Raw genomic sequence first — 22,971 nt, 5'->3', positions numbered from 1 at the left:
AAAGTTGCCCCCGAGGCATCCCCTAGCAGCTAAAGCACTTTTCAGTCGACTGGGAGGAGACCCTAAGGGCAACCCAGGATGTGCTGAAGGGATTCCAGTTCATCTTCCATCTGGCTAACAAGCAGCAGGAGACGTGGCGGGACGGAGGGAACTGATGGGGAAAGAGTTCTCCAACAGCTCCACAGATATAGAATCTGACAGATAATAGTGTGTTTATTTTAAGAAACATGGCTGCTCCCAGGAATGCACATTCAACTCTATAAAAAAAATCAATAATGTGAACAAGGAAGGAAATATAAGTATGAAAGTAAGAAAGATGAGCAGAAATGGCTTTAAAGTTTAATCTTCTTTCAACATGTTCTTGTCTCTTGCTGATTTTTACTCCAATGGTATATTATAATTATTAAAGATGAGCGGATCCACTCACACATGTGAACATAGAACTCACAGTCATCATTACAAGAGTTAGAGACAGATTTATAGACTCAGGAAAGGGAGTTAGACTCATTAATTATTCTAATGTGCTTCAATGGGAGTAGCTGTGATGGATTGGACATTTCCTCCCTCTCACTGTCTCTGAGAGGATATGGTTGAAGTCTGTGTTAAATTCTGATAACATTACTTTTCTCCTGCTTTCTCACAAGCAGCCTCAGGAGTTGACGCATACTAAGATTACCCCGAAGGGCATAGTTTAGTGTTTTATCTGGAGCTGTGAGCTGCGAGGGGCAAAGAGCCACTCCCCAGGAGGAGGGTCAGCATGGCAGAGACTGAGAGAACATCTTTAATATCAATTAATCTCCTGTCTGCCTCTCTGTCCTCTTGCTCTTCCTGTCGTTTCTCCTGCCTCTCACTATTGCAGAAGCTTTTTGAATATCGTTCCAACCTGAAGAATCTGTTTGTGTGTTTTCTTTATATATGCCAGTGTCATATAGCCACTTTAGTTAAAAAAATCAGATTTAAAGGGCATTCCCATCATGCCACAGCCAGGCTTTAGAGTTGCAGTATAAACCCGTTAGCATGTAATCACTATGACATGCCCACAAACTCACATACAGACACACGATTAACGGTCACTCCTCTCTCCCTCTCTCTGGGTTTAATAGTCGTTCATGATGGATTCTCTTTCTCTGCCACTGAATAGCTGCTCTGGCAGGTTTCACAGAGCCACCACAGACCCGCAGTTAGATGTTTATACAGCAGAAGGATAGTGAAATACTTGTATTTTGAATCTTCTTCATTAATAGATTATACTGACTGCAGTGTTTTCTGTTCTGCTGTAGTTTAAGAGCATTGCTTTAATGTTACAAATTCTAGTTTTGGCATTGAAATTTTTATTGTGATGTCATGTGATGTATGTTATTAGAATCCTTTATTTATACAGGAAAAAATCTCTTGAGTCTCATTGTCTGTAACATACATCAAGAAAACAACAACAAAAAAACAACAATACAATCTACTAAACGAGCAGAAAAAAATACTGAATTATTTTGAATTGGGAGAAAAATGATACAGTACATGGTTTTCAAAGAGTTTTATGTTTTATGAATTAAAATCTGGACAGTGTGCTGACTTTTATAATCAGGCCCCCTAAAGTCATTAGAGCCTCTCACTGCTACTACAGATACAACCAGTTATGCACATCTACAGAACTAGGTCTTATTCTTCTTTGTAAAATAACTCACTCAGTCATATTAGATGAAGAATATTTGTTAAGCATCAGTTTTCAACTCTTGGCACAGGTTGACAGTTGGATTTAGGTCTGGACTTTGACTGAGCCATTTTAACACATGAATATGCTTTGATGTAAACCTTTATGTTGGACCTCTGGATGTGTGTTTTCAGGTGAATTTTGCCTCTTTCTCATATATTTCCCAGCCTCTGACTCACAGGTGTCAAACTCCAGATTCAGGGCCACTGCCCTGAAACTTTTAGATGTACCTCTGTTGCACCACACCTGAATAGAATTATTAGGTCATTAGCAAGGCTCTGGAGAACTTATCTACACAAAAAGGAGGTAATTAAGCCATTTCATTCCAGTGTTTTTTTATCTGTGGCACATCTAAAAACTGCAGGACAGTGGCCCTTGAGGACTGGAGTTTGACACCCCTGCTCTAACTGGTATACCTACATGATTGCTCTGTACTTAGCTCCATCCAGCTTTCTGTCAACGCTGACTGGGTTCCCGGTCCACACTGAAAAAGCATCATGACATGATGCTGCCACCACCCCACCCTGCTTCATCGTCGGGACTGATCTGAGTCAAAAAGTTTCCTTTTCCTTTTCTTTGAGCCACTCTTCTTAAGAGCCTTTTCTTACATAAAGGCCAGATCTGAGCAGTGCAGAGCGAGTAGTTACCCTGCCGTCAGATTCTCCCACCTGAGCTATGGTTCTCAGCAGCTCTTCCTTAGATTACAGAATGAACTTTAACCTTTCTGCTGTGTTCGTGGATCTTCAAAGATGCTGGTTGTTCTTTAACAAATCTCTGAGGCCTCCACAGAACAGCAGTACAGGTTGCCTCCATTTACTTAGGTGAGTTCTGAAGGCAGTTTCTTTTGATAGATTTTATTGAAGAGTATCAGAGCAAAGGAGACTGAGTACAAATACATGCTTCACTTTAAATTATTATTAATTTTAATAATTTACTTATTTATTTTTGTACACAACTGTCCACTCTTCTGTGTCGGTCTATTGCATAAAATACCAAGAAAACACAGTCAGGTTTGTGGATACATGTATGAAAATGTGGAAAAGTTTAAAGGACATGCATACTTTTACAAAGCAGTGTATCATATTTATCAAAATTAAAAAATCAAATAATACCTAAACCCAAGCAAGGTTAGTCATGTTGACATCTCAGATTTTAACACATTTAAAACAATGTTGAATAAAAGAAGTACATGTGATGTCTGATAGAAGAATTGTTTCAGATAAAAGATGCAAGTGTGGTACTCAGTCACCAGAGTGCCTGTTGCAAGTTAAGATGTTAATATGGATAAAATGTCAGATTTTCATGAGATTCAATCTGCTTTAATCAATAAATGGTGCTGTGTGTTGTGAGGTCGAACTGATTAATGTGAGAGGAGCTAACTGGCTTCTGGACCTATCATTGTTTAAACCCAGTTTGTAATAGATCATTATTAAGTCATTTCATAGGCAATAATATGCAAAATACATAAATGCAAATTGCAACATATTGGATGTCATTATTTAGAGAAATTAGGTCATCTTGCAGCTTAGCACAGATGAGTTGGTCTGACATTTAGATTCTGCAGTATAAGCACATATTTTTAATTAGAAAAAGATCTGAACAGGACATAAAATGTTGAACAATGGAGCTGTAGGAAATATTTACAACTATGCTTTGTTGAGAAATCCAATGGAGTTTTTTATTTTTTTACCTCTTCACTTACATTTTCACTTCCTGTTATTGAACTACTTATTTTGTCTGTGTACCTGTGTTCAGTTCCCACAGCACCTCCACAGGAAGTGGAAGTTGTAGCTATTAATTCAACCACCATCCGTTTCACATGGAACCCTCCACCTCAGCAGTTCATTAATGGTATCAACCAGGGTTACAAGGTAAGCCCTGAATATGTGTTACTGTAACATCCCTCCATATGTTTACTTTCCTCTTGTAAGGTGTTTCCTAAAACAGTACAATTCAGATTTTAGAATTTTGCAGTGATAGAATTTTTCTCTAAAAAATACATTTATAAAATACACGTACAATTTACACATTTTTTTTCCTAAAAACGAATCAGTTTAAAATTGCTAAAGTGTTGCTGGCTGGAATGTTGCTTATTTGTCTGTTCCATTTTTTTTTGTCAGAATTGTGATTTAAGTTGGTCAAAGCTACAAGTTGGAGTTTTTGCAATTTGTAGCTTGTAAAATTCAACATGGATTCTATAGGCTTAAAACACAGTAATGATTACTGTAATAAGAGTATTTTAATGTCTGCTGGTTTCATTTTTGCTCACAATTAAATGTTGTATTTGACAAATGTGGAGAAACACATTGTTGTAGGCTTGATTTGGTAACCATATGTCTGATATCTGAGCAGAGCAGTTAACAAACCTCACTGGTTATCCAACGAGGATTAGGGTTCACTCTGCTATTTTCTTCTCTGTGCTTATTAGATAAACTGAGCACTAATTCTAAGTTTATCTTCCCATAGTGAGTGTACTTCACTTTTACCTGGCAGATGAAAGCATCTCAGATACCAGCAGTGGGACTTGGACCACAGTTTGAGACTCTTTTAAGTTTCCAGATCTAAAACAAGCAGCGCTATTATCAATATTTCAATAGCAATTATTTATCAGGTAATTTATCGTGGTTGATGCTCCTAAGTAAAGATATTTTTTCAAAGTTCAAAAGAACAGAACATTGTTGTAAAATGGGTGATCTGTGAGTGTGTTTATGTAGGTCAATGTTTGGAACAAAAATACATTTCCCAGGAGTTATTACACAATGGTTATTTTCCTAGGACCGCTGGGCTGTTTACTCATCCGCTCAGCCAAGCTCAGTCTGGGGTCAGTTCCAGGAAGAAATAATGAGCGCTTTAGAGGAGAGATAGAGATCATTTTTAGGAAGCAGAACAGGAAGCATAATGAGTGCAAGGGATGAATTGTGTGAGTGATCCTCATGTGTCAGTTCTAGAACTGAATTTAGTTGGGGTTGCATTGTGGCACCATACCCCTCCAAGGAACTGATTAACATGACAAAAAGAACGCATCACATTCTCACCGCACGTCACTGCAAGTATGTGTGGGGGTCTCTGTTTTACGGAGAGGATATTGTTGTCTCTCTGCCTCAATAAATACTATATGGTTTTCTATCCTTTTTCATGATGCTTTCTGTTAGATGTCTCTGGAAAATCAGATCCACCACTGCAAATTCATGAAGCTTTTCAGTGTGTGTAGGGGTGCGCGGGGGCGTGCATGTGTGTGCATCTTGTTGAAAGGGCAGTAGATAATAATATTAATTAAAAGTGAAAATGAAGCAAAACCTCATCTCATTTAATCTCCCCCACATATCACTGACTATATACAATACAGTTAATAACATAGCTGTAAACTCGTCGCCAAGAACCAAAGACTCCTCTCACAAGTTTCCTCTTTTCTACTTGCACGCCCTTGGAAGTGACTTTACTCAGTGCAGAGCTAATAACATTTACTACCTACTTACCTACCTATCATAAATCTTTCAGTCTGTCTGTCTATCTATCACCCAGTCTGCTATGAGCACTTTACGCTACTGTTCATGCTCTTTAGCAATCTTTGGGTCTCGAATTCTGCCCAGCCGAAGATCCTCACATGACTATATCAAGGAAAGACCTAAATCCTCTCAGCATCCTTTGAATGTGGAATAACACAAGGTGCCTGAGGATATCAAATCAGCACTTTTTTCAAAGTACCCAAACTACACTGTGCAGAAAGGAAATCATAATAGAGGACCTTATTTTACCATGACAGCATTGGTGCTGCAGTGTACCTTGCAGGCAGTGGGAAGAGCAGCCACTCAGATGTCTCTGGGTATCACTGGCTCTTTTGCTATGAGATTTATCTATTTCCTTTTTGGAGAAGTTTGCACTACAAAGTAGATCAGTAACAGTTTGAACCCAGGGGATGTAGTTTTGCTTGAATCCTTCATCAGACTTCTACTGTAGCTTTGTTTAAATGACAGATATAAATATCTTGATCTGCTAATTTAATTTTAATTATGCATGTGAATTCTTACTGTGGCAAGTTTTAGTTTTTCTTCACTGAACAAACCATCTGTTTCACCTGTAGTCTCCTGCCTCTTGCAAGAGGCAGGAGACTACAGATGTAAGCACAAGGCTCACTGTTGACCTTCACCTATAACCAATCTACACCAGCCCCTCCAAACGTATTTCTAATACATTTAAAGATTGAATAAAACCTCATGAGAGAGAAATCTAGATGTACATTCTCCCATGTGGGGTAATTCTACAGTCATAATTGTCTTTTTAGTTAATTCACTGGTGCCACATTTTCTATTCACGTCAATTTGGTTTATTTTCATAGTGCCAATTAAATTAAATTGAGCGACAGATCTGACTTTTATGGAGAAAAAAATCAATTCAATACAATCATACAATCAGATTCACATCCAATTAAATATATTTCAATAAAAGTGTCACTGACACGATAAAACCACTTACATTATCTAAAAGCTATTGTACTTTCATTCTGTGTACACAAAAGCTTTTAATAATAAATATTTCTCACAGATTACTATAAATGCAGAGTGCTTCTGTACTGGGTCGAAAACCAGGTCAATCTAAGGTTAAGTCCACAGAAGCAGAGAAAGTTGTGAACGATTTAAGCCAAGATTTGAGAGATTTGTCTGTGGTTTTTGAGGAAGAAGCTAAGTGGAGGCATAAAGAAGAAAGAGCTGTTCTATTGGAGAACAATATCTGAGCCATATTGTTCATCAAGCAACGATCACTCCACGTTTCTGGGGAGGAAGGGTCTGATGGTGAAGTTTTGTAGGTGGACATCTGTTGCCTCCAAATCATGGTAATAAACAGATCTACGAATATAATAATTATTCAAGTGTAATTCTGGTTTAATTTGAATAATCCGGTTACTTTAAAGTAACTGTTCAAATTCTGTGTGTTCCAACATATTAATGTTCTGATCATGGTGTTTATTATTTAGCCTTCCTGTTCCTCCTATTTCCAAGTCTTGAGTCTGATAACTGTGTAATATTTCTATTAGGTGTATAACAAGATCTTGATGTATAAGATCTCATGATATTGAAACAAAATAATATTTCTCATTTGTTTTGTCAATTGGTGGAAATGTGGAAATAAATCAGAGAACATTTAGGCACACACTATTAAGGAAAGTGTCTATAGATCTTTTTAAAAAAAAATAATGTCTATAGATAATTTTTAGATTTTTTTCCCCTCTATATCTGGGAGGGTAGCTCCTCAGCACCCCGTATGGACCAGCTCCCTTTGGTTAACACATTTCCAAAACAACTATGAACAATTCAGCATACATCCGAAGGCAAAGATTAAATATGTGGAAAAGCATCATCTCCTCACTCTTGACTGTGGCTGTTAAACACTTTTGAAAGCCTGATATTTGGACTGAAGAGAAGAAAGAGTAAGAGAATAAGAGTGGTGGGGGGTATAGAGAGGTGTTTCAGACATCTTGAAACTAACCTCGGTGTAATAGTGAGTAAGACATCAGGTTTTAGCTTCTTACCTTTTCCTAAGGAGCTTCAGATGTTGACGACCCATCTTAATGTTGCCTGTGGGTAATCACCGATTAAAGCCTGACAGCATTCGCATTTTACAGTTTGTTGTTAGCTAATGTTAGAAACTCCAACAAGAGTTCTGTTTTTTATTCTAAATCAAGACTGACTGTAGAGATAATAAATCTTTTATTAGGTTTATAGTTGGATGGATAATAAGAAACAGTTTTTCTTATTAGTCGCTGTTATGACTGACAATGCTTATGAGGTACAATCGATAAGCAAATAATTAGAATTCAAATATCTTTTCTTGGAAGGGAACCTGAAATGTTTTTGCTGTTTATTATTTTTAAACTAATATAAAAAGATTCACCAGAGCTTGTGTGGAGGCGCAATTATGTGTGTGCTTACAAAATGCAATTTGAGTTATTCCAGAAATGATTCCCTGGCCCGAAGTCCCCGTAACAAATAAAAAAATGTAGATTGAGAATAAATTACTGCTGCAGGATTCTGATAAGATGTATTAGTTATTGTTTGTGTCACCTGCTGTTATTTTCCTAAATTACCACAGCTCCTGGTCTGGCCGGAACAATCTCCTGAGGAGGTTAGAGTGGTAACCATCACTCCTGACTACCCTAGCTCCCGGCACACAGGATTAGTCAGCGGTCTCAGGAAGTTCACCTGGTACTACGGTTCCACTCTCTGCTTCACCACACCTGGAGACGGCCCCTGCAGCGCACCCACCCTTCTGCAGACACACGAGGACAGTAAGTGTCAGTCGCACATGCAGTGTACAGCTGAAAACTGTATATTTCAATATCCTAATAGAATATGCACAATCTATGAAGACATATTTTTTTATTATTGTCTGACATTAAATAAGGTTAATTCTTTCCTGTTTCAGTTCAGATTAGTAAAATTATTTCTGTTTTCTAAGTCCCAGAATGAAATTTTTTTTAGTAAGTTTGTTAGTATTCTCTTAGACGTCAGAAGTTTGGATAGACCAAGATGCTTTGCACTATTAGCTGCTGCTTCATAACATCTGAGTTAAATGAAGGTCCACAAGGATGGGCAACATTAGGGCAACACCTCAAACACACTGAATAAATTAACCAAAGTGTAGAGTATTGTAGGAGAACAAGACTGAAAACACCGACTGGTGTCATGATCAAAGGGAGGGATTCAATACTGACATGTTCTGCAATGTCACTTAAGCCCTTTTCCACTGGCATGGCTTTAAGCGCCGGCCAGATTCATCTCCATTTGTAGACCCTGTGCAGTTGCTCCCAATCGTTTGGAACCACCTAAGGGGGTATTGCTCCCAAGCAACTTTATTGGTAGCAAACTGCATCTGTTGACTGGTGCATACATTCCTGAACATATTCATACCCACATGGTGAGGAACACACTGCCAATGGAGATAGAACTGACTGAGACATTACCTGGCTAGAGTGACACTTAACAACAGAGAGGTTAAGAGAGGAAAAAGTTTTTACTCCAAAAGTAGCAGAAAAAGGATCATGGTAGTTTGCAAATCCACTCTGGGAGAAATACCTTAATTTTTGAATACATAACTTGTCGTCTGATGAAACTAAAATTGAACTGTTCAGCCTTAATGGCCATCTTGCACGTCTAAAAACACCATGCCAAATGGAAAGTACTAGCATGGTAGTGTCATATTGTGTGACTGCTTTGCTTCATGAGACATTGCTGCACAAAATCAGTAACATCATGAGGAAAGAACATTATTTAGATAGATTGAAGCAACATCTCAATACATGAATCAGGAAGTTAAAGCTTCACAAAGCTTAAAGCCATCACAAAGATCTCAGTCCTACAGAACATTGTGAACAGAGAAGGGAAAGTGTGAAGGCCTACAAATCAGACTCAGAACAGTTCCACCAGTTCTGTCAGGAGGAGTAGGCCAAAATTCCAGGGAACATATTTGTCCAAAGGTAATTCAGATGTTAGAGGAATGTATGTAAATTTCTAAATTTGAAGAAAAAAAATGTAATTATTCCAACATTTAGCAAATCTTAAAAAAAAAGTAATCCTAATCAGGTAAGCTTTGGAGAATAAAGCAGATAAAACATATCTGCCTCACCCGCTGATTAGAATAAAACTAAGTACCTGCTTGTTTCTGAACCCAGCTATTAAGTGTAATACCCACCTGTGTCCACAATACATTACAAGCCACATTCACCAACACTTTTTCTAATCTCTTAGGATCTTATTTTCCTTTCACTCCCATCAGTATTTTTGTCAAATTTCTTTTATTCCTAGTTTCCCCGCCACCTCTGTTCAATCTGCTGTGTCTTTTTAAGGGGAATTGATTCATATGTCTTCATGCGTGCTGGTATTTATAGACCACTGTTCCATGGATAAACATAATAGCTGCCACTCCCAGTTACAAGAGCACACACACAGTCACACCATCAAATAAACACAATAGCCTTTAGGCAGACAGACAAGCAATTATTAGCAACCAGCAATTATTGAGTGGGAAAAGGATATTAGAAGCCAAGCATATACACACACGCACACACCCATCTCCACCCCCACACGCAAACACAGTGGTGGACTAGTATTGATTGGTTGCTAGGCGTGTTGCAGGGTTAACGGTGGGTGTAATTCTGCTTGATGATAGCTTTTTGCATGTGTGCACGCATGTGATTGTGATTGTGTGTGAGTGTTATTGAATGTCTCAGATGAATAGCTTAATCGCTCTGCAGGGAGAGGGGTTAGAGAGCTATGGATGAAATGAGAAATGACTGGATAACGTGCATACATGGCTGTTAGGGGTTTGCTGGTCAATTCAGATGTGATGGGAATGTGAATGAAGCCTGCGCTACTTCACAAAAGTCTTTTTACCCCTTAGACATTTTAATATTTTGTCATATTAAAACCACAAACGTCAATAATAAATCCTAATTTTGGGATTGATTTTAGGTGATTGGCCAAAACTAAGTAATATTTAACAAGGATTAGGAGGAACGAATAGGGAGCTGGTTTAAATTCTTCTTATTTATTTTTTGCCTATTCAAATTTGTAAAATATCTCATGCCGAGGCAGACTGGATGGATAGTGTTTATGAACATCAATTTCCAAGCTTTGCCACAGAGATTCTGAATGGACCATTCTAACATTTCATAATTCAATATGCTTTGATCTCAACCACTAAATTATTGTTTGTTGCAGCTCAAACTGGCGCAGTTTATGGTGGGTGCACACGGGTGTTCCTGCTTCAGTTGTCATATCCATCCTAACCTGTTATTTTCAGCTTCAAACATCTTCCCGGTTCTATGTTCAAGCAGGGCTGTTTCCGGATTATGGCGTGCCGGGAGGGAGTCGCATGATGACGTAGTGATGTCATCAGAGCGTTTTCCATTAAATTGAGTATTGTATTTCTGATCACAAGTTTATTTATATATATTTTTCCTCTTTTTCCTCAATATTATTATTTATTATTATTACTTTGTATACTTTAAAAGTTTATTTGAGTTAGAATTGTTTAGTTTTTTTTGCTTGTGGGCGGAGCTGGTGGCTATAAACCAGGGCTCTGCACCACAGGGAAGTCAGTCTGTGGTTAGACTCCTGACAAGTCCCACTGAAGGTGATGGACTCTTTCACTGAAGGTACTGCTGTTTGTCTGTTTTTAAGTTGCCTTGGATGTCCTTTGTATATATTCTGTACCTCTCCTCTTTGTTCACCTGAAGAAAAGCATAATAAATTTCACTGAAGTGATTTCTGGCCTTGGCCAGTCATTTTTGTTTGTCCAAGTCATAATAGAACCTCATCACAGTCATATGTAATATTCCAATTTTCAATGTCATGTTTTTATTTGCCGTAAGTGGAAAATCAATATAATTAACGTTCTGTCAATCATCTGTGTAATTAATCAATATAATGTATTTCACTTAGTGATACAGTTAGTGAAATAAATGGAATTTTTTTATTTGTTAAGTGGATCTGTAAAGTCTGCCCTGCCTTAGAAAAACGTTCCCACACCATGATGCTGTCATCACCATGTTTCATCATGAGGATGGTGGATTCAGGGTGTAAATCTTCTGCCACATCTAACTTTTTAAATATAAGTTTCATTTAGTTTACCTTTTTCCATGCTTAATGTATGGCTTGTGTCCAACTGCAAACATGACTTCTAATGCGTCTAACGTTTTCTTCTTGACACTGTCCCAAAAAACCAGAGTTGAGAAGTGCACAGCTAATAGATGGGTTTATTGATTGATGTAATGATTTGCAAGAATTGAATGTGTTTTTTGTTTCTTTTTTCAGCACCTGGACATGTTCGCTACCTGAGCTTCACTGAGATCCTCGACACATCCCTTCGAGTCATCTGGGCTGAGCCACAGGACAAGAATGGCATCATCACTGGTAGAGCATAACATCTTGGCAGTGTATAATCACCAATCATATCTTCTATCTGCCTCCACATCCCCCTCCATAATCAGAGAACTTTTATTCCAGTATATTATTTACCACTCTATCATGAGACAAGTTTCAGTAAGTTGTGACTGTCTGTTCCCACAGGAAATTAATATGTGCAATAGAAGGAAAGAATATGGACAATTTTTTCCAATTAAAACATATTTTTCTGAGGTGGAAATGTACGGTCGTGAAAATCTCTAATTGAAGCAGGATTGTAAAGGCCCCTCTTCAACCCTGCAATGTTAAGAGTTTCCTCCATATTCTTTCACATCCAAAGACCCCCCTTTATCACTGACATTATGTTTGTTTACAACTGATTCATCATCAGCTAATCCCTTCCCTCTGCAGTTTGTCTTTCCACATTATTGCAAACATGCCGTCATCTCACACGTCTCAACACCCAGGGTGTTGTTTGTGCGGCACATCACTGAGCAGAAGAGCCCCCTCATTTATTTTTCCTCTGCTTCTCCATGGGTCTGTCAGATGATGATGCTGAGAAGCACAACAAGATGCTGGGAATTAATTATGTGTGTTAAGAGCGCATATATGTGCTGGTTTTGGCGTAGTGGCTAACATTCACCCCAGCAGAGGTTTTACAGTCAGCTTCCACACTCAGACAAATGGGAAAATGTGCATTCAATCAAGGTCACCTTGCACATTTACTCTTTTCTCCTCAACCTGTTTTTCATCCAGAACCTAGTGAGCCCACAGATAGATGAGGGACCGGTTGCTCTCCTTAGGGCTTTCCACACAAGTGGCCTCACCACACACACATTTGAGTGTGGTGGAGTGTGATGCATTACTGTAAAGATGCAAAGGGACAGACAGGAATTTTGACTCTACTTATTCCTCCCACACTCCCTCCTCCTGCTTGGCTGTAATCCTCTCATTGCACAGCGCCTCACAAAAGCGGTCATACACCTTCAACTTTATAGTGTTTCATCACGTTATAACTGTATATATCAGTGCATTATATGGGTATTTTATGTGACAACAAATCAAAGTAGTGCAGAATTACAAAGTGGAAGGAAAAAGTATGTTTTTTACAAATGAAAATAAGGTGCATTCCCAGCAGCCCTGTTCGGTCCACTTTAATTGAACTCTAGTTTGTTTAACTAGAATTTTTGCTTCGTTTGGGGAGGTGTGAATGTGTAATCAAACTCTAAACTGGACCAAAAAAAGCTAATTTTGGTCCACCTACAAACCAAGGTATTGATTTGTTTGAAGTGAACTCTAGTGCAGTTTGAATGCATATGTGAACGCCAAGCGGACCACAGACGCTTCAAAAGCTGGAAGCAAACTACAGCATGTGGTCTTTTACCAAAGACAAAAGAGAAATCTTACAACCACTAAACTCTGACACCACTCCATTTGTGCTTACATTTTGAAGGGAGTTGCATTCTTTGGTTCATTTCCTTCAGTAGTTCTTAGTGCAGTGTCACCGATGGTGAAGGGAGTAGACAGGTTTTTCAAAGGATTTGGATCGTTTGACACAGAACAGTGTGAATGCGAACCACAGCAGCTGAAAATGTAGCATATGTTGCAATTTTAGTCCCAATTAAACCAAGCCTACTGGACTATCAGATTTTTTAAAACAAAAAAGCCAGCTGTGAATGTACATTCAGCCCCCTTAACTCTGAAATCCCTAAATCAAATCTAGTGCACCCAACTATACTCAGAAGTCAACTCCTGTACTTCATTTAATCTCAGTATAAATTCAGCTGTTGTATGTGAGCCTCATAGTTTTCTTAGAGAACAGTAGTAAACTAACAGCATCATGGAGACCAAGCAACAAAGCAGATAAGACAGGAATAAAGATGTGGGGAAGTTAAATGCAGGATTAGGTTATAAAACCTTATCCTAACAACATGGACATTCCACCTAAACATAAAGATAACAGCTGAATTATCAGCAAATAATGCAAATTGGAGAGTGGTAGAAGAAGAAAATGTGAAAAAGTATCCAGTCTGTACTCCAACAACCTAACAGCATAGCAGCATAGAGAGACAGCTCAGGACAACATAGCCCTCAGAAAGAGGCAGAGGCAGGGTCTGTCTTCGTATGCAAAGCTGATACATAGACCAAAATGCTTGCAACTGAAATTGCAGTGACTTGTTGGCTAAATACAAATTTATGCCACACAGTTTTGTATTTGTTAATAAAAAAGCTTCCGGGAACTCCATATGTTGATATTTTTGTCTGTACATGACACCACATGTTTTTATTCATGTTTATTAACCCAGCCTGCTTCCCAACCCCCTGACAGGTTACATGCTGTGGTGGGAGGTGCCTAGTGTGAGGTCAAGCCGATTGGAGCGCTCCTTGTCCAACTCCACCCTGGAGTACCAGCTGACAGACCTCACCTCCACCACTGCCTACACCATTCAGGTAGCAGCACTGACGGGTGCAGGACAGGGCGTGGTCACGTCTTCCACCGTGTCCACCGGCGTCCCACCAGGTGCGGTAAATAAACAAGCAAACATGCGCTAGCCTGTGAAAGTGGATGTGAGAGTCAGTATTCTTGTGGTGTGTGTGTGTGCGTGTGCGTGGGTGGGCGTGTGTAGGGGTGGGTGTGTGTGTGTGCTTGCGTGGCAAAGTAAATATGAGTGATGAGCTCTCATGAAACCGTTGCCATTCTTCAGGCTGATAAGTGACTGTTTCTGTGCCTCCATGAATCATCGCCCACACTGCCGACACACGCTTTCACATTCTCACTCAGACAAAAAAGTCTGCCATTTACTGCAACTCAGTTCTAGTCATTTTACTGTTTGTGTACTGTGTGCAAGGTTGCTTTTGTGGGCATGACAAGTTCATGTGACTGCCCAAGTTGCAGTCATCATTAGAACTGATTTAACTGCAGACAAAAGATGCAGCAATTAACTGGGCAGGGCATGAGACAATCAGAAGAAGGTTGGAAGAGAGCGAGGGGATGCCCAGACGGAAAATGCAAGTAAATGCAATTTTGTTAGAAGAGAAGACCAAAGTCTCTGACAAATGGACTGTGTGGCAGTGGCGAAGAATGGATGGGGGGAAAAAAGCCGGTCCTCATGCAAGCAGGAATTTTGTCCCAATATTATCTAATGACTAATTTATGAGTAAAAGCAGAAAAAGTGAAAGCAAGATGGATACAGACAGTTCTTAGATTCAGAGGTTATTGATTAATTCATGAAAGCAAAAGAAAGAGAGAGAGAAGGATGAAGGATGGAAGATTAGGAAAAAGAACTAAAGAATGATCAGAGAGAGAGAGATGGGAGCAATACGCCAAACATAGATTCCACTCTAGTTTACTTATTCATGAATTCATGGAGTTCAGAAAATTTTGTCATTCATCTAAGCCAGGCAGCTGATATCAACATTTTCAGATTATAACCTTTACAAGTTCCCTGAATGCATTTGGAGTAGAGTGGTGACATTTGGGGGTTGGGGAGGATTCTCTAGTGGTTCACACAAATGGTGCTCAGGTCAGAAGTTTACAGACACCTAGCGTAGACATGAAGGCTATATTTGGTTTGGGCTTGAAATGATCTATTTTAAGTATTAACCTCAGTATTTTGGATGTCTTTATGGTCATAATCCATGTAAGAAAACATATTTACACTTGGCTTTTGTAGTCCATTGTTCCTGTGTAGTCCTTGTTTGCTTTATGACATTTGTAAACCACAGATTCTATTATCACTAACGGCTTTGGGAATTTCATTTGTGAGGCAATTTGCTTGCCTGAATGGACTGATAATAATAAAACATTTAATAATTTACGGATATATCCATGATGTTTTTTTAGGAATAGTAACAGGTTTTCCCCCAGAACACCTAATAAGCCTGATGGTAGGGGGCATTTAGCAGCCCTCAAAGTTTTTGTACTAAAAAATTTTAAAAGGAATGGTGCCCAGTTCAGTGTGTCAACTATAAACCTAGCTTATTTCGCTTGTAAAGTGTGCAGCAAGATGTTGGAGACCTTTTATCACAGTGTTGTTGCCGGTGCCATCTTCTTTGCTGCTGTGTGTTGGGGAAGCAGCATCAGAGCCAGCGACTCTAATAGACTGGACAAAATCATCAGGAAAGCTGGCTCTGTACTCGGACTAAGGCTGGAGTCCCGGGAAACTGTGATGGAGAGGAGGACACTGAGGAAGGTTCTGTCTATTATGGACAATAAACAGCACCCTCTCCACCACATAGGGGACAGACAGCGGAGCACCTTCTCACATAGGCTGCTCCAGCTCCGCTGTCGTAGGGACAGATACAGGAAATCCTTCCTGCTACAGGCCATCTCACTGTACAATAAAAGCTAAATCATTGTTCTGCACTAATCAGTCCGATTTTGCACAACTGCACTGTGGCACACTTGCTGTACATATACGTATTTACATACATATCTGCATTTTTTTTTGACTCTTTGCAAGGACTGCTCTAAGTTGCTTTTATATTAACAGCATTTCATATTTTTACAATTTATAGCATTTTATTTTTTTTTTTATTTTATCTACAACTACTACTCAGTGGTAGTTGTTATTGTGTCTTGTCTCTATGCTGTAACTGCGAAGTAATTTCCCTGCTGGGATGAATAAAGTACTTCTATTCTATTCTATTCTATTCTATTCTATTCTATTCTATTTAATTGCCACTGCCACTGGTATATAAAAAACCCTATATGGCTGAGTAATTAACAATTTTTTCATTAATTTTTGCATTTTGTGGTGTAATGTCCTGAAATATTTGCCAAAATGCCTTCCAAAAACATTCAGTCTTGGTCTTGGTCTTGGAAGACCGTTCTGCACTCCATCCCTGGTAGCAACACTGGACTTGAACAGTTTTCAATTCAAGACTTGAAACTTTGTGATCCTGGACCTTTTACCAAATTTTCTTGGACATTTAGGGCCTAATGATTCAAGTTTGAACTTCGTTGGGAATTCCAACAAAAAACATTGCAGGTGCAGGTGAATAATCAGTCCACTTTGAAAAAGAAATGGTTCAAAAGTATCACTAAAATAAAATTTAGAACATTACATTCAAGCTTATGATGACTATGTGGGTATTTGACTAAAACAGTTGAATTCAGACTAAATCAAGCAATAACTGAGTCACTTTACAACTTTCTGTTAAAGTGTAAAATCCACCTGATAGTTTTTAAGCCTTAGAGACATTTGATTTTAGAAATGGCCGTTACAGATGTGTTAATGTCATGTTCAACAATGATGGCACTTCAGACTAAATCATTGGATTACCGTAAATCTTCAAACCGAAAGTGTTAATCAAATGCATCACAGAAAAGTGCTTCTGCTGTCTTTGTTGTGTTTGACTTGGGCTGCTGAGTGCAGAGTAGATTGTATTTTTCAGAAGCAAGCTGTCAAGTGTTTGATTGATTAGCACTAGATTTTAAAAACTGTTGTTATACATTGCACTTGCATGACTAATGCCAATTTCATTCAGCAGCTGTCAGATGTCTGTTCAGGGGACTTGCTGTAAATTATGTGTGCCAATTGAAAGTCTGACATCTAAAAACCATTTATATGAATATTTAGCTGTGGCTGAATTGTGCATATGAAAGAGCTTATTGTTGCTGTCCGATTTATTCTCGGTTATAAAAAACACAGTGTGGAGGAAATAATTGTTCCTATGTTGTTGTTGTTGTTCTGCCCCAGCCTCAGAGCAGCTTTCAGTTTTAATGTGACAGAAGCAGCTATTCAATGTGCAGTCGGTGTTTTTTTATCAGCTGAACAAGCGTGTGTTACATCAGTGAGGCTATTGTCACATTTTTTCTGTATTGCTAGCTAAATCTGTGTCCAATTATTCTCTCCTCCTGTTATTGATACCCTGAAGCTTGACGTTCAGGTGTTTACTATTTTTCTACTGGGGATAGCAGGTGTTGCTTAATTGTGTTTCCTGACAGCTAGTTCAAAAAAGAAGCTTTTCATATTCTGTGTTTATAGGTTTGAGTTTTTTGCCTTAGAAATATTATGACATGATGTCCGTGTTCATGTCCTGGGGTTGCTCAAAGGTCACCCTACCCCCTTTACCTGCACAATCTTCTTCTTTCAGCAGTTTGATTTGCAACAATCTGTTTCCAAATCAGAAAACTCTGAAGCATTGGTCAACTCTCCTCTCTTTTTAGTTTCTCTTTCACCAATCTACCTCCAACACAACATCAGTGATCTTTAATTGCAGTTACACAATTTATATCATTTCAAGTTCATCACCAAAATCATATCTATAACCTATTTAGCTTCTCTGATTTAGCACTCATTTATAATATTATGATAACCATAACTTATCAGTTACTCTTATAATAATCATAATTTGAGTTATTATTAGTGTTCTTCTGAAAAAAAACTACAATCATCCATTATTGTAATAATTTGAAACCAAAGTTACAGTTGTTCATTCTTACAAGTAAAACAATATTAATATAAGTATTTTTGCTTTATGTCTTATTCAATTACTCCATTTGTTTAGACTTCATTCTTTAAAACTTTCATGAATTGAAATAAGGAATAGTCTGAACTATTTTATAAATTTGAAGGCTTGAAACTTATTCCTCTTTTTTCAGGAAGCCTGGTGTTCCTGTTTCATGGCTTGGTAACTCTCTCTCTCTGCCTGACTATGATTTTTTATGATTAAATACAAAAAGAAATAGAATTAAAGCAAAGTTTGCATGAGACAAAACACAACAAACACAACCTGATTGATTTTATTGAAGTTTGAGTCTACCTTTGGGTCCAGATGTTACTTTGCGTGATTCATTTTAAAGTTAACTTCATGTATTGTTACTATTAAACTAAAATCTCCATCATGGGGAAATGGGATGAGCTCAGGTTTTCTTGACAACATGAAGTGGACCCTCAGGGCATTCTGGGTAAACATAAGCAAAACATGTCTGGCTCGTCTCATGCTGAGCAGATTGTTGGAGTGTTTTGACACATTTGCAACAGAGAAATCCTACAACCACTAAAATCTGACACTGCTCCATTTTTTTATTTTTATTATTTTTTTAAAAATTTATTTCTTTATTTTTTTACCCCTCCAGGGGGTCTTTTGTGGGCTCTAGTGTCCCTTAAATGAAAGTAGGCTGGCAGGACAGTGGGAGGGAGAGAGGGAAGATATGCGTCAAATATCGCCGGGTCCGGGAGTTGAACCCGCGACAGCCGCGTCGAGGACCCAAGGCCCCCAAACATGGGCCTCGCCATCCCCTACGCCACCACGGCACTCCCCACTGCTCCATTTTTGTTTACATTTTGTTAAGAAGGAAGTTACGCTCAGTGCCATGTTGAGATGTTTTTGTGTCGCTTCCTACAGTGGTTCTTGGTGCAGCGCCACCACAGGTGAGGGTGTAAACAAATTACAATTTTGGTCCCCAATTGAACTGAGTCTACCAGACCATCAGTAGATTTTAGTATGTCCCTGTCTGCACCCTTCTGGAAACTTTGTCGACTAGACAGAATTTCTCTATGGCAACCAAATTCCTGGACCCTCTCACAACCTCACTCACTCCCACTAGTTTTCTGTAAGATCTAGGTTTAGGGACTGAAGCCCCACCCACACTGAAAAGCTTTCTTGCAAAATGGGGTGTTAGTTTCACAGACATCTGAGTCCACACCGGACCATTTCCAGAGAGGGTTTTATTCTCTTAGAAACACACACAACATCCCATAATGCTATTTTTACTCCCCCAGGCCGTAAGTGGCTCTAAACATGAAGTATGTGACACAAGAATTGCAAGTAACAAAGCGAGAGTGGAGTCTTCTGTGTAAGTGACTTTTTTTGCAATTTTGCAAGCAGAGACATTTTGCTCTGCTGAATAATTGTACTCAGATTACAGTTTTTTAACCAAAATGTTCAATGTAAGATAATGCTACTGCAAAAAAAAAGATGAATTCAAGATTGTTCAGTCCTTGTTCCCAAGGGACCCAACAAATTTGTTCACCACTGTATATTCTGCTGATGTTCTGATTGTTGTTGTGTTATGAAGATTTGTCCTGCGTTATCAAGTAGAGGGGGGGCGGAGGAGGTGGTTATCATTTCCCTGTAGAGTCTTTGTGTTTCAGCTTCTCATACCTCTCCCCTGACACAGCTGGTCACCCAAACTGCCTGCTTCCTGCCTCTTATTATTCCCATGGAGATAGAATAAAGTCAGAATAAGAATGGGCCAAACGTAATTTCACAGCTTTGCTGCCTATTCAGTCATTTACATGCGTTAAAAGGAACATGGTGGACAATGCATTTTTTCCCCATTGCCCTGACTGCGCTTCAGATTTATCTTTCTCCAACTTGTATTGTAGACCTTGGGAAAAAAATTATTAATTGCTCTGACACAGCAGAAAAAAATAGACATAAGTGTAAATCCTTTACTTAAAATTAACTTTCTAGATTTGAATTTTCTGTTTCAAAAAGTTTTTTTAAAAAAGTGCTTTTGGTAATTTTCTGTCTTGATTTCTCCTCCTAGCCTTTATATGCTGAACTCATAATTGAGAACACTATTTTTTGTTTTTGCCTTTCATCCTTTTTAGTAAAAGTCTATTGGAAATACAAAGCATTGCAGTTCTAACTAAAGTTATCAAAGCAATAAATTTAAAGTATATTAGATACTGTGTGTCTGAGATTGTTTTTGATTCAAACATAGGCATCAGACAAGCTGTATGGACTGTATGAGGGCAGCACTAAGACAGGCTAAATATTGTAGAATTACATGTTAATACAAAAATGTCCTGCTTTGCATAAATACATAAAGATAGCACCCCTGTGGCCCAATACTGTCAATTTATCTGCATAAAAGTTGATTAGGGTTTAGTGACTGTTTAAGCAATGCTAAAAGTATGACACTTTAGCATCATACCTTTATGACTTTAAAGTGTCATAAAGCTATAACACTTTTAGTCAACTTTAAAAGGTCATCAAAATGCATGTAATCTGCAACAGTAAACCTTCCAGACAACAAAAACTAAGGTTACTTGTTTAAATATTAGTTTCATGGATACAAACAGCATAATGATGCTGTCAGTCTGTGCTCCCCTATTGAGATGTGCTCCATTCTACTCAGTACGAATAAACTGTTAATCAGTTCACTGCTCTGATGGCCACTAAATGGCGAAGCAAAGAAACCAACCCTGTGCTTCCACCACTATGCTCCATGTAGGTATAGGGTCATTGCAGGCTAATGTGGCTAATGATAACGCTGATAAATGATGGAGTCAGAGTGAGGCTGACAATTAGGGCAGAAAACCCTTGCTGCTGTAAGTGATTGTGAAGGTAACAACATTCAAAATGAACAGACACACAGATGCTGTGCAGGATTGTTGCTGAATACATCTCCATGGATTTTTGTTTACACTGTTAAAAATGTTTAGCATGCTTCAGATAGTTTTAAACCTCTATGTATTTTAGTACAAAATGATTCTTTCTTTGTCCCTCAGTAATTTTGTGACCAAAAGGTACATAATTCTATAAAGCTGCACTTTATTAAAAATTTGTATTTTTGCAATTATTGATTTTGTCTAAATAAGAAAGTTAAAATATTGTCATACTGTAATTAATTATTTTTTTTACTCTCAACTGTGCTTTTGTTAAAGCACAAACCTGTGCTTTAAAAAAAAATCTGTTTCAAAAATTATGTCAACTAACAAGTATTTTTCCTCTTTTGGTATAGAATTTAAAATTTTATTACAAGCCTAGTTTTCCTGACAACATTTGCTGCTTTTAACACTTTTGTTTTCTAGCTCAACTTAAAAGTCTGTACAGAAAATGTTAGTTTTGAAGCGTATTTCTTTTAATGCACCCTGCTGAAATAATCTGTCATGCTGTGATGCTTCTGTCCTTTTCTTCTTGAGAAAAAAGATGGCCTCTGTCAACAAAGTGTTTGCAACAGTACCTAGAAGCAGAGATGTTTTTTATCTCGATGGATCTGTGAGCACCTACTGATATGTTTCAATTGCAGTACACCAACTTCTCTTTTCATAAATAACATTATGAAGGAAATGCAACCACAGGTTTTGGTCCAGTAATATTTTATATGCCAGTAAAAGTATATAACCTTCACGAGTGGAAAGGGAGTTTCAGGTTAACGGCTACATTTTGTGTGTTTTTTTGAAGCTTTGCGTAAAAGCTGCATGTACGTCTCAATAAAAACATCCTGGAAAATACAAATTTGCTTCAGCAATTCAGTTCAAAATATGAAACTGTTGAGGGTTCATTACACACAGAGGGTTATATTAACATGTATTTCTGTTATTTAGATGATTATCAAAACCGTATATATTGAGTTTCTCAGAAAGTGGAAATATTACATGAAGCCAATAAAAAATATTTTCATAAACATTTAATGTTGTAGCCTACAAAGCGTACTACATATTGAGGCTGTGACTATATTTCTGGAAAGTTGTGAGGACCCCAGCTTCTATTAATATTCTGGAAACCCATAATCCCCACCACCTGTTCTAAGATAAGTGGAAGACAACTATTGGATGAACTTGGAAGCTTCCCACCCTGTCTGAAGTGCCAATACGTGGTGTACTAGCTGTGGTATTGGACTTGATATGAGTCTTGATATGAGTTGGACTTGCCTGACCTAAACCCCAAAGAGAATCTTGGAGGTATTGTGAAGGAGAAAATGAATGTAATATGAAGGAACTCAGTGAAATTTCATGATTATTCTTACTTTCTTAGGTACTTTTTAGCTCTAAGCCATAATAAAACATCATTCATAAAGATAAAAGAAATCATGTGAAATATATCACTGTGTGTAATGGCTGTATATAGTTTAGAAGTCTAACTTTTTAAATTGAATTTCTGAAATAAATGATCTTTTTGGTGATATTTTCTTCTGTTTGCAGAGCTTCCTGGGGCTCCCTCCAACCTCGTCATCTCTAACATCAGTCCTCGAACAGCGACGCTCAGGTTCTGCCCTGGTTCTGATGGCAAAACCATCATATCCAGATGGATTGTTGAAGGACAGGTGTGTTTGTGCTGAGAGTGCACTTTAGTGGTTACCGTCAATGGCAAAACACAGCAGGAGGAGACCTGTTTTGCAACATGCTCTGTATTTAACAGGTGGTGAAGGAGGATGGGAGGGAGGAGGCATGGAGAGTCATTTACCAGAAAGACAACAAGCCGAATGCAGACACCCTGGAGATCCCCAGCCTCACTCCCTTCACTCAGTACAGGTGAGCAGCAAACTCACAGAGCACGTCTGAGCACTTTCACAGGCTCACACATCAGCATGTGCACCCACTCCAGCTTACACAAATCTCACTCTTCTGCAGTTTTGCAGTATCACAGGGCTCAGGTGAAGTTCGATAAATCACACAGGCACAC

At 38.4% G+C, this 22,971-nt stretch overlaps 1 protein-coding gene across 2 annotated transcripts in view; it reads left to right on the top strand.

Moving 5' to 3' along the window:
* The window catches only part of LOC116720704 (protein sidekick-1), a 493,826-nt gene that overhangs the window by 411,803 nt on the left and 59,052 nt on the right, over positions 1 to 22,971 (top strand). For both annotated transcript variants that reach the window (XM_032564100.1, XM_032564099.1), the window contains 6 exons: positions 3,464 to 3,579; positions 7,796 to 7,991; positions 11,518 to 11,616; positions 13,937 to 14,128; positions 22,491 to 22,612; positions 22,708 to 22,820. In XM_032564100.1, coding sequence (XP_032419991.1) covers positions 3,464 to 3,579; positions 7,796 to 7,991; positions 11,518 to 11,616; positions 13,937 to 14,128; positions 22,491 to 22,612; positions 22,708 to 22,820 — 838 coding nt within the window. The remainder of the gene's footprint in view (positions 1 to 3,463; positions 3,580 to 7,795; positions 7,992 to 11,517; positions 11,617 to 13,936; positions 14,129 to 22,490; positions 22,613 to 22,707; positions 22,821 to 22,971) is intronic.

Source organism: Xiphophorus hellerii, chromosome 5 (genome assembly GCF_003331165.1).
Source record: "Xiphophorus hellerii strain 12219 chromosome 5, Xiphophorus_hellerii-4.1, whole genome shotgun sequence".
Lineage (NCBI taxonomy): Eukaryota > Metazoa > Chordata > Actinopteri > Cyprinodontiformes > Poeciliidae > Xiphophorus > Xiphophorus hellerii.
Note: the sequence above shows the minus strand (reverse complement) of the source record. Positions and strands in the feature narration are given on the sequence as shown.